At 42.9% G+C, this 13,291-nt stretch overlaps 1 protein-coding gene across 3 annotated transcripts in view; it reads left to right on the top strand.

Annotated features, from left to right (window-relative positions):
* Nucleotides 1-13,291, top strand: part of LOC124622560 (protein croquemort-like) — an 86,983-nt gene that overhangs the window by 62,072 nt on the left and 11,620 nt on the right. For all 3 annotated transcript variants that reach the window (XM_047148299.1, XM_047148298.1, XM_047148300.1), the window contains exon 8: nt 10,947-11,020. In XM_047148299.1, the coding sequence (XP_047004255.1) occupies nt 10,947-11,020 (74 nt within the window). The remainder of the gene's footprint in view (nt 1-10,946; nt 11,021-13,291) is intronic.

The following is a 13,291-nucleotide window of genomic DNA, read 5'->3' as shown; positions in this document are numbered from 1 at the left end:
TACCGAACTATCAGTTTAATACGTCACGGCTGCAAAATACTAACGCGAACTCTTTACAGACGAATAGAAAAACTGATAGAAGCCGACCTCGGCGAAGATCAGTTTGGATTCCGCAGAAATGTTGGAACACGTGAGGCAATACTGACCCTACGACTTATCTTAGAAAATAGATTAAGGAAAGGCAAACCCACATTTCTAGCATTTGTAGACCTAGAGAAAGCTTTTGACAATGTTGACTGGAATACTCTCTTTCAAAATTCTAAAGGTAGCAGGGGTAAAATACAGGGAGCGAAAGGCTATTTACAATTTGTACAGAAACCAGATGGCAGTTATGAGAGTCGAGGGGCATGAAAGGGAAGCAGCGGTTGGGAAGGGAATGAGACAGGGTTGTAGCCTCTCCCCGATGTTATTCAATCTGTATATTGAGCAAGCAGTAAAGGAAACAAAAGAAAATTCGGAGTAGGTACTAAAGTCCATGGAGAAGAAATAAAAACGTTGAGGTTCGCCGATGACATTGTAATTCTGTCAGAGACAGCAAAGGACTTGGAAGAGCAGTTGAACGGAATGGACAGTGTCTTGAAAGGAGGATGTAAGATGAACATCAACAAAAGCAAAACGAGGATAATGGAATGTAGCCGAATTAAGTCGGGTGATGCTGAGGGAATTAGATTAGGAAATGAGACACTTAAAGTAGTAAAGGAGTTTTGCTATTTGGGGAGCAAAATAACTGATGATGGTCGATGTAGAGAGGATATAAAATGTAGACTGGCAATGGCAAGGAAAGCGTTTCTGAAGAGGAGAAATTTGTTAACATCGAGTATAGATTTAAGTGTCAGGAAGTCGTTTCTGAAAGTATTTGTATGGAGTGTAGCCATGTATGGAAGTGAAACATGGACGATAAATAGTTTGGACAAGAAGAGAATAGAAGCTTCCGAAATGTGGTGCTACAGAAGAATGCTGAAGATTAGATGGGTAGATCACATAATCAATGAGGAGGTGGCGAAGAGTTCTCGGGCTTCCAGCCGGGTGGCGGTGTCTTCAAACTGCGACGTTTCGACGAGTGACATACTCATCATCTTCGCTAGAAGGATAGAGTAGCATGGAGAGCTGCATCAAACCAGTCTCAGGACTGAAGACAACAACAACAACATTGCGATTTACTATGATTTTGAATTTTGAGTTTGATTTTACTGGAATCCTATTTTTCTTTCGTATGTTAATAAATTACTAAGTATTAGATTCCTGATTCAATTACTCGTTAATATCCAAATATTATCTGGAAATTTGTCTGCTTGTTCATTTTTTATCGAATTAGGAACTCGTTTTGGGAAAATCTTTGGGAATTTTGGAGCTAATTTTTTATTTTCATTTCTCGTCCGAGAAAGTTGCATTACATGCTACATTATTTAATTGAAATGAAAGGCCGGCCGGGGTGGCCGAGTGGTTCTAGGCGCTACAGTCTGGAACCGTGCGACCTCTATGGTCGTAAATTCGAATCCCGCCTCGGGCATGGATGCATGTGATATCCTTTGTTTAGTTAGGTTTAAGTAGTTCTAAGTTCTAGGGGACTGATGACCTCTGAAGTTAAGTCCCGTAGTGCTCAGAGCCATTTTTTAAAATGAAAGTGGAATATCAAACAGGATTCTGAAAAGTTGTTCCATTTTAACCCTTTCGTGGTTGATGGGATACAAAAACTACAGTCTGGAAAAAGTGGAACACCAAGACCAAGAGATCTGATCACAATGTAATTTATTCCACTCATTAGGGACATGATACTACACCAATGATTAGCATTACAGACTGGTACACGCACTGTGACTGTGGATATTCAGTAGGGTCATCTCGTGCCACCGACAGAGCTGCTAGACATCGTGGTACGGAATGAAAGGGCACCTGAATGTGCTGTTGGGGAATACTCTGCCACGAAGTTTGTAGGCGCGTCCACAAAGCATCAACTATGGCTGTAGGAGGACCATATCCCAGACATGTTCAGTTGGTAATATGTCAGGCGAACGGGCAGGCCAGGAAAGCAGTGGACCCGTCGCTCCTCGAAGAAGACTTGCACATTCCTTGAGGCGTTATCCTGCTGAAATATGGCATATGGAACGACCTGCAGGTGGGACAGTGCTTCGGACTGTAAAATCTCCCTGATGTGGCGGTAGCCGTTCAGATTGTCCTCAAGACGTAGGAGGCGAGATCGTGTGTTATAGGCAACGTGCCCCAAACCATCGTAGATTGCGTTTCCCCACTATGCCGCTCAACAATACAGTCTGCCCGACTGTGTTCATCACGGCAGCATCAAACGCGTATGCATCCGTCACTGTAGGACATGTTGGAGCGAGATTCGTTGGAAAACATTTTCCCACTCAGCACGCCAGTGTCGACGTTCACGTGCCCATTGCAGTCTGCAGTGTCGGCTGGTTCTAGTCAATGGAAGCTGACGCAGTGCCATGCATATCACCAGTCCAGCCCGCAAAAGACATTGAATATCTGAAGAAGCGTGTGTACTCTCTTCCTCGTCGTATTGAGGCCATTACCAAAGCCAGCAGCCGTGATATGCGGTATTTTCGTGATGTCTGGCGGCGGTAAGGTATGTACAATACTGGCCATTAAAACTGCTACACCAAGAAGAAATGCAGATGATAAACGGGTATTCATTGAACAAATATTATACTAGAACTGACATGTAATTACATTTTCACACAATTTGGGTGCATAGATCCTGAGAAATCAGTACGCACAACAACCACCTCTGGCCGTAATAACGGCCTTGATACGCCTGGACATTGAGTCAAACAGAGCTTGGATGGCGTGTACAGGTACAACTGCCCAAGCAGCTTCAACACGATACCACAGTTCATCAAGAGTAGCGACTGGCGGTATTGTGACGAGCCAGTTGCTCGGCCACCATTGACCAGACGTTTTCAATTGGTGAGAGATCTGGAGAATGTGCTAGCCAGGGCAGCAGTCAAAAATTTCTGTATCCGGAAAGGCCCGTACAGGACCTGCAACATGCGGTCGTGAATTATCCTGCTGAAATGTAGGGTTTCGCAGGGATCGAATAAAGGGTAGAGCCACGGGTCGTAACACATCCGAAATCTAACGTCCACTGTTCAAAGAGCCGTCAGTGCGAACAAGAAGTGACCGAGACGTGTAACCAATGGCACCGCATACCATCACGCCGGGTGGTACGCCAGTATGGCAATGACGAGTACACGCTTCCAACGTGCATTCACCGCGATGTTGCCAAACACGGATGTGGCCATCATGATTCTGTAAACAGAACCTGGATTCATCCGAAAAAATGATGTTTTGCCATTAGTGCACCCAGGTTCGTCGTTGAGTATACCATCACAGGTGCTCCTGTCTGTGATGCAGCGTCAAAGGTAACCGCAGTCATGGATTCCAAGCTGATAGTCCATGCTGCTGCAAACGACGTCGAACTGTTCGTTTTCTTGGAAACGTCCCCATCTGTTGACTCAGGCATCGAGACGTGGCTGCACGATCCGTTAAAGCCATGCGGATAAGATGCCTGTCATCTCGACTGCTAGTGATACGAGGCCGTTGGGATCCAGCACGGCGTTCCGTATTACCCTCCTGAACCCACCGATTCCATATTCTGCTAACAGTCATTGGATCTCGACCAACGCGAGCAGCAATGTCGCGATACGATAAACCACAATTGCGATGGGCTACAATCTGACCTTTATCAAAGTCGGAAACGTGATGGTACGCATTTCTCCTCCTTACACGAGGCATCACAACAACGTTTCACCAGGCAACGCCGGTTAACTGCTGTTTGCGTATGAGAAATCGGATGGACACTTTCTTTATGTCAGCACGTTGTAGGTGTCGCCACCGGCGCCAACCTTGTGTGAATGCTCTGAAAAGCTAATCATTTGCATATCACAGCATCTTCTTCCTGTCGGTTAAATTTTGCGTCTGTAGCACGTCTTCTTCGTGGTGTAGTAATTTTAATGGTCAGTAGTGTATATATTTCAGACGGTAGTGCGAATGCGTCCATTCCTACCCCTTCGCGTTGGGATCATAACAATCACCATATTTTATAAACAGTTCAAGATATCGAAACGAAGTATTTTGCAAATGAAAGCAAGAGACACATATATTTCATGATAAATGCTCTAAACTGTTTTATTCGTCGAGATATGGAAATAACTCGTCCGCAGCAATGACAGGGCTGGTAGAACAGGACACCAATAGTACTTCGTTCTCTAAGCGTAGGATATGATGGCTTTTCGAGTGGTAGTACATGAATCAGTTCCGTAACGTACTTGTTAAGTCCATCAACTGGCAAGCAAAGCTTTAGTTTATGGATTAGAGTGAAACATTATGACCCCTTACACAGCAAAAACGGTGCTGGTTTTACTGGCAACCCATCTGCGTAAGTCGTTAGCGCATGCTTGTGTGGTTTTATTCGACTCAGAAGTAGCCCGTTCGAAACTTGGTCATGGAATAACTTTATATTTATAGCCTCTTATACAATCACTCAATGTGTTACCTCAGTGCCATTTGTAACGATAATTGTTATACGACTTCGTGAACTTGTGCTTTCAGTAATATGTGGAAGCCCTTTATGTGCCTTCAGTATTTAGAATCGTGCATATCTAAAAAGTCTGTAATTGGAAGCCTAATTGCTATTTAGAATTTGACTTGACAATATGTTGATTTATACTAGATTGTTTAGCGGTTGTTTTAATCCAAGCCAGTAATCGTTCGCATCTTCCCTTCTACGTCTCTCTAAAGTAATAGTTAAACACGTTTGCGACAGCTGACGCAATGCACATTGTGAGCACAAATATGAATGTGTTTCATTTCAGTATGCCAGTTAAGTTCGTCATTGTACGAGTCTATGAGATGCAGGATAACACAGAGAACGTCCGTTGCACATAATCACAAGTCAAGGAAGAAATGTTTTCAGTTTCTGGATATGGTTTCGTCAGAAAATTCACGTTAATGTTAAACATTGTCAAGGAATCAGTTCAGTGCATTCAGATAATGTCGCACACAAGTCAGATTGGAGTCTAAATTATACGGCTTTAAATGATTTTTCTTGTTAGAAGAAATTAATTGCAATATTTTTCAGGAGAGTCATTTAGAAGCATTATCCTAAATACAAAATTTAGTCAGTCACTTTCATTGTGCATTTGCATCGTTTTGTGGCATACGTTTGTCCAAAATGTTCCAGTAGTCAGGGTCTTTCATGATACCATGTGCATTAACTGCCCACATCTTTGACGGAGAAACATCCCTATACAACAGTGTCCTCTTATCCATGCTTCATGAGCGGAATCTTCTAGCGTGGATCACATCTTTCCACCTGTAGGACGACGAAGGTACATAGTCTCATGAGTAGATATCAAATTAAATTTCCTTATGTTTCTCCGTTAGCCTTTGGGCCAATATGTGACAGTCAACGTCCGCAGCTCGTGGTTGTGCGGTAGCGTTCTCGCTTCCCACGCACGGGTTCCGTGGTTCGATTCCCGGCGGGGACAGGGATTTTCTCTGCCTCGTGATGACTGGGTGTTGTGTGCTATTCTTAGGTTAGTTAGGTTTAAGTAGTTCTAAGTTCTAGGGGACTGATGACCATACGTGTTAAGTCCCATAGTGCTCAGAGCCATTTGAACCTTTTTTTTTTTCTTTGTACCAGTCAATTTGCAATGTTCTTCAGCAGAGGAAGTTCTCTTCTTCCTACTTGCTTAAACGCGAAAAAGTTTCTTGCAAGGACTGCAGCCTGTCAAGCTATGATCGCAAATTCAACACTTTCTTTGTAGTTTGTTGCTCGTATGACCAGAGATTCTGTAACTTTTATTGTAAAAGGACCCCACCTGTCTAGGTACTTCTAAAGCACAGCCTCTGTTTTACCTTCTTTCAAAGAATGTATGACTGTCTCATTAAATTCTGTGGAATTACCTTTATGTTTTAACTTTTCTGGAAAAGATAACCATTCACTATTATGAAAATGAGACCTTAAACCGTTATTAAAAACACTTTAAAACTACAGTTGATATAGTCTCCACAGGTTACTGGTGAAATGTAATCATAATTTAATTAATTTTCGGCAGTCGAAATGTTTTATTAGTAATAGAGCTCACATTCGTTGGTCATATTCGGTTCTAACAATGTCCCCGGTTCGATTCCCGGCGGGGTCAGAGATTTTCACCTGCCTCGAGATGACTGGCTGTTTGTGTTGTTCCCATCATTTATGAATGGTTGGGAATTTGTACGGACGCTGATAACCGCGCAGTTGAGCGCCCCACAAACCAAACATCATCATCATCGTCTAACAACGATCACTGTTAAGTAATTATTATGACCATGTAATTATTATCAGCATGTACTGTTAACGACTGGGAAAGCACTGAATAATCCTAGTTCAAGTTTCAAGACACTTTCGGAATTTACTATCGGTTATAGTCGCAATGATTTCTAGCCCTTACACCCACACACTCTTGAAATCCGAATTGTACCTCTCATACAGTGGCGAGGCGTGTGGTATGCCCAACTGTAATCGCTTTTAAAAATTGTTAAAAGTGACTATTTTTATTGTAATTATTATTATTGTCATTGTTTTTATAATTATGTTATTGTTTACGATTATCCGTTACTTGTCGCGTCACGCCCTAGTATTACACTGAGTAACGTCGTATGCTGTCTATTAAAGTACAGGGCCCAACCTCGCAAAGATTAGGCCTAGTGAGTGATACTGGACACTCGAAAAATACCTGTTATTCCACCTAGGTGAATAAGTATGACATTAAAAGTTTCGATACGCACAGTTTTATTTATATCTGAAGTTAATTCTGCAATCCTTCTTGTCGAAAACTTAAATCACGCAATCGTTGAATGACACTTGCTTTCTCACGGATTTGAGCAATCGTTTTTATTGGGTAACAAAGCAAGGTGAGAAAATCATGTTTGCATCTGTTTATTTCGAAGGTAAGTCTTGATCCAAGGCCGAAAATGGTGTTTCCGCCGAAGCATTGGTTGGAGGAATGATTACATTTAATTTCATCATATTTGGTGCTTCAGGTACCGCTTCACTGAGGCAACAGGATGTGAGATATTGACTTTGCCTAGGTACAAAACATATGGCCAACACTACAGTTTTTGTGTCTCTTTACAGCCACATAACCATTTGTAGGAGAAGTACCATGATTTTTGAAAATGTGTGACGTAATTTTTAGTTAGTGTATTTAAATGCTGAAGATTCGGTGTGGGCCGTCCATGTACGATCAAGTCGCTTCTCCCCTCAAACTAAGTCATCCAAATGGATGTTTCCACGGACTTTGAAGCACATATTTATTTGACTGAATTTTCTCATTTTTGACATATTTACTACGTCCATATTGCTTCAGCAACCCACCTTCACAGTTACGCAGAAAATAATTTAAAATCATTAGAAAATACACCTGTTCACTAAAACTACAATGAATAAATAATAATATGTACTAAAACAGTATGAAACACTGAAATATATATCCTTTCATCTCTGTAGCGTGCTAAACCACGTGCCTTTTAGAAGAGCTAGAGAGTCGTAGGCGCTATACGATTATCAGCCGGCTTACAGCTGCACAGCCCGCCTCCTCTTTCTCTAACGAAAACGAGACAAGGGGAGGACCTTGCAGTGGGATGCGTTAATCGCTGTTGCTGGGAAGTTACGGGAATGTAGCGTGTAGCTGACCCGCCCCTGTTGCCTTTCAAACTGGCGCCTGTCACACCGACAGCCATTTATGTCTTAAATTCCCCCGGATTAATAGTGCATTTTACGAATATGAAATATGAATGCAACTGAAATTGTAGAAAAAATATATTCCAGGAATGTTTAAATGTGAGGAAATGCGTCTTATTTGTAACTGTAACTGGCAATTTCTGTAACTGTAATTGACAATTACAGCAGTTACTAGGACACAACTATCAGTGAGAATTCTGTCCGCTTACTTAGCTGAGTGGTAACGTGCTCGCCTCCTGTGCGGCGCGCCCGGGTTCGATTCCCGGCCGGGTTGGAGGCGTTTCTCCGCTCGTGGACTGGGTGTTGTGGTGTCCTCATCATCATTTCATCCTCATCATCGGCGCGAGAGATGGCCAATGTGACGTCGACTGAAATAAAACCTGCACTCGGCTGCCGAACTTCCCCGCTTGGGGCTTCCCGGCCACCAATGCCACACGCTCATTTCCATTTTCCAGTGACAATTCTTCCAGTTATTTGTAATAACCAACGTAAAATGCAATTCTGCGTAAATCACTCGCTGTATCGTTTCGTCTCTCCTCTGTTAACTAACTGCATTATAGTCACTTTAATACCTTTAACACGACCACATGCCCAGCGCCCATTCTCCGGTTCCATCCCGTTGTATCAAACAATACCTGTCGCCCGCACTAGCCGTGCTGTAGTTCAAATTGAGCCAACGCAGGAGGAAGGTTACGCCCTACACCGCTGTCACAAAAGTGAGAGCTATGCTTATTTACTGCACGTACGTACAAATATCCACCCATACTGACTCCGCTGTGCCGTGGAACAAGCACTGAATCCCTTATGCGCTTAACCCTAGCAATAACAACGCATTTTCCGTGACGCACATTTCTGACGGTGGATATGCCCAACCTCAAAAAATTGAAAAAAAATTACAAAATTGTTTTATTGTTGTGAAATTTTATCAACAACATACATTTTCAAGAGATACTGGTGTGTAAGCAAGGTTCAGAACTTGGAAATATCTTCTGCGTACTCTTAACAATATCAACACACTTTCAGTAACGCGTACCACCGATACTGGGAGGGGTTATGTACTTTATGCTCACTGCAAATTTTTTTAATGGAAAATTCGTTCATTGTTGTTGACTTTTACTAACAACACACTTTTTAAACTGCTATTGATGTGTAAGTAATGTCCTGGACCTGAAAATATTGAATATGACATTCATCGGGGTGGGTGACATCCACCACTAAGACTTAAATTTTTTAGTTAAGTTTAACCGAAAAATTTAAAATAGTTACGGTAACTGTAGAATTCATTAAAGACAATAAATATTTCCTTTTCAGAATTTTAAAACATAAAGTAACTGCCTAGACGACACAATGTTTTCAAAAGATGACCGTAAAGTATCCCCTCTCACGTAATATTACGAAGGTTCAGTCTTCGACTTGAGCAGTTTGTTTACATGCTGCCAACTTTATAGTACAAAAGTACTGTGTTGAAATCCTTTTGAGAGCCACTGCATCTCAAACTTTGGTAAAGGATTACGAGGGAGTCGTTTTATTGACCAGTGTATTTGATAACCTTGTGTTATTTTTATTATGAGTCATTCCCTTCTGGACTCAACATATATGTTTTCTGTTCCTTTTATTTAGTCCCTGGTGCAGCTTTACTGCCTTAACCTTCTTGGTGACATTCATGCCCAGCCACATGATTTTCGTTGACGCAGTACTGAAAACTGTGCCATTGGACTTTTGAATCCAGGGTGAGGAAATGACAGCTAATGGAATGAGTTGTAAAGTCACGTGCGCTGGCGCCACTTCACGTTCGCGTTAGAAATCTGCTCAATATGTTGGCATGTCCAGTGTCGTAATGGTACTATTTTTTGCACTCCACGACAGTAAATGACAGCACGCGACGTAGATTTTCGCTGTTCTTGGGTGAATCTTCTGCATACGGAATCTGTGGCTAGATGTGATTTTTTTCCCCAGCAGTCTGTGAACAACGGAATGACTACCAATGAACCGTCTACTTGCAAGTGATTTTGACTATGGGAATGGATACGTTGCTTTAAAAAATCAAAGAAGTCTTCGATATTTTAATTAAGAGAGTAGCTATGTATAAGTGACTGTAATGTACTACATATACATAAACATAGACATAAATAACAGCATTTTTTTAGTGAACGCTTCAGAATAGATACCAAATCTAAAATGTTCGAAGTACCCCACAGACAGTACGTGTGACTAGAAAAAATTCTCTACTTGAATAATTCCTTTTGTATTCTGTAAACTGTTATTTTAAGTCATAAATTGTTCAGTGCGAACGTCTGTGGGCAACAGAAGGTTCAAATAGTTCAAATTGCTCTGAGCACTATGGGACTTAACATCTATGGTCATCAGTCCCCTAGAACTTAGAACTACTTAAACCTAACTAACCTAAGGACAGCACACAACACCCAGTCATCACGAGGCAGAGAAAATCCCTGACCCCGCCGGGAATCGAACCCGGGAAGCAACAGAAGAACTACCAGTTAACCATCTATTCGAAATTTCTAAATCTATTCTAAATTTGCTTAGCTGTGAACAGTACTTCTAAGTGGACGTTTCCCTACCAAAATCGACAGAAAAGAAGCCGCAGTTGCTCTGAGACATAACGCAGTTATCTGAGATTTGGATGAGGGGGTCCAGCTGGTTTCGGAACTGTGGAAGTGGATTTCTGGTTGTAGAATTCGTACTACAATAGAGTGGAACATACCGGATACGTGGTCAGAGCTTCTGTTTCAGATCAAATTTTGTGTTATTTCTGATGTGCCGTCCTAGGCGAAAGTAAGCTTTTCTAAACGAAAATGACAAAATTCTGTAAGTTTATCGATAGATAAATGGTTTCTTTGGTGGATGAAAAACGAATTCGCTATCTAATTTATTCTTGGGCTATTAATTCAATGTTTATGTCGCTAAGTATCTGTTGCCTGTAGTCATTCTATAATGATAAACAAATTCCTCACCATATGAATTCTTGCTCGAACTTCAAGTTATTTTATGTAAAAACAGCACTTGACTTCCAAGACGTAAGAAATAAAACAAACTAAACTGTTTCCTTGCAATTACAGCCCTGAATTGATTCTAATTGTGCAAGGCCAATATCTAAATACTCTGTTCCAAGTTAAAGTGAGTTCACAAACACCGATGCGCCTCTTCTATTGCATGCGATCTCTTTTTATGTTTTCAGTTCACGGGAATCCCCCTGTACGTGAACGCGCGTCTCATGCTGAACGTCATGCTGGAGCCTGTGGAGCTAGTTTCGTGAGTATTAACCAACCAGCCTCCAGTTAGTGCATTTTCAGTGTGAAACCGAGCTCCACAATGAAAGCTCGGTTTCTTAGGGATACTTGGGCTGATTTATGTGTGGTCTTTGGTGGCTTGTTACAGAGTAATTGCTTGTAGCTAGATTTGTTACTGCCGCGCGAAGTGCCCGCGCGGTTTGGGGCATCATGTCACGGACTGCGCGGCCCCTCCCGCCGGAGGTTCGAGTTGTCCCTCGGGCATGGGTGTGTGTGTTGTTCTGGCCACGACAGAATATTTGTGGGACCAGCTCTGACGTCATATCCGTCTCAGTGTCAGTTGTGAGCTGTCTTGCCTCAGGACAGGATGCCACTGCTTTATGACACCCTCCCCAACCGAATCAGTGCAGGGTGCAATGTAAAACTCGTAAGTAGGCTCGTACTGCCAAGTTCTTTGTAAAATACACTACTGGCCAATAAAATTGCTATACCACGAAGATGATGTGCTACAGACGCGAAATTTAACCGATAGGAAGCAGATGCTGTGATATGCAAATGATTAGCTTCTCAGAGCATTCACACAAGTTTGGCGCCGGTGGCGACACCTACAACGTGCTGACATAAGGAAAGTTACAATGAAATGAACACCCTTAACAGCTTACAAGCGTTGACATACGTCAACGGGGACAGATGAAAATGTGTACCCCGACCGGGACTCGAGCCCGGGATCTCCTGCTTACATGGCAGACGCTCTATCCATTTGAGCCACCGAGGACACAGACAACTTGTCCCGCACAACATTCGTAGTGCCCCCGCCCACGCGTTGCCGATTCCCGTAAGAGTTCGGGCACTGTTTGTGCATTCGCACAGAAGAAGAAGATGGCCAAGTGGCCGGTGAGCCTTAACTATATATATATATATATATATACTAAGATGGTATCTGTTCTTTCGGACATCTTAGTATATATATAAGGAAAGTTTGCAACCGATTTCTCATACACAAACAGCAGTTGGCCGGCGTTGCCTGGTGAAACGTTGTTGTGTTGCCTCGTGTAAGGAGGAGAAATACGTACCATCATGTTTCCGACTTTGATAAAGGTCGGATTGTAGCCCATCGCGATTGCAGTTTATCGTATCGCGACATTGCTGCTCCCGTTGGTCGAGATACAATGACTGTTAGCAGAATATGGAATCGGTGGGTTCAGGAGGGTAATGCGGAACGCCGTGGTGGATCCCAACGGCCGCGTATAACTAGTAGTCGAGATGACAGGCATCTTATCATCATAGCTGTGACGTATCGTGCAGGCACGTCTCGATTCCAGAGTCAACAGATGGAGACGTTTCCACGACAACAACCATCTGCACGAACAGTTCGACGACGTTTGCAGCAGCATGGGCTATCAGCTCGGAGACCTTGGCTGCGGTTACCCTTGGCGCTGCATCACAGACAGGAGCGCCTGCGGTGGTGAACTCCACGACGAACCTGGGTGCACGAATGGCAAAACATCATTTTTTCGGATGATTCCAAGTTTAGTTTATAGCGTCATGATGGTTGCATCCGTGTTTGGCGACATCGTGGTGAACGCACATTGGAAGCGTGTATTCGTCATCGCCATACTGTCGTATCACCCGGCGTGATGGTATGGGGATGCCATTGGTTACACGTCTCCGTCACCTCTTGTTCGCACTGACGGCACTTTGAACAGTGGACGTTACGTTTCAGATGTGTTACGACCCGTGGCTCTACCCTTCATTCGATCCCTCCAAAACCCTACATTTCAGCAGGATAATGCACGACCACATGTTGCAGGTCCTGTACGGGCCTTTCTGGATACAGAAAATGTTCGACTGCTGCCCTGGCCAGCACATTCTCCAGATCTCTCTCCAATTGAAGACGTCTGGTCAATGGTGGCCGAGCAACTGGCTCGTCACAATACCCCAGTCACTACTCTTGATGAACTGTGATATCGTGTTGAAGCTGCATGGGCAGCTGTATCTGTACACGCCATCAAAGCTCTGTTTGACTCAATGCCCAGGCGTATCAAGGCCGTTATTACGGCCAGAGGTGGTTGTTCTGGGTACTGATTTCTGAGGATCTATGCACCCAAATTGTGTGAAAATGTAATCACATGTCAGTTCTAGTACAATATATTTGTCCAATGAATACCCGTTTATCATCTGCATTTCTTCTTGGTGTAGCAATTTTAATGGCTAGTAGTGTATATCTTTTAGTCATTGAAATCACATCACAAATCCTCTCAACTCGTGAAGTTTCATTGCCTTTCCTCCTCCC

Source organism: Schistocerca americana, chromosome 7 (assembly GCF_021461395.2).
Source record: "Schistocerca americana isolate TAMUIC-IGC-003095 chromosome 7, iqSchAmer2.1, whole genome shotgun sequence".
In the NCBI taxonomy this organism is placed as follows: domain Eukaryota; kingdom Metazoa; phylum Arthropoda; class Insecta; order Orthoptera; family Acrididae; genus Schistocerca; species Schistocerca americana.
The sequence above is the reverse complement of the archived record's forward strand: the minus strand, read 5'-3'. Positions and strand labels throughout refer to the sequence as shown.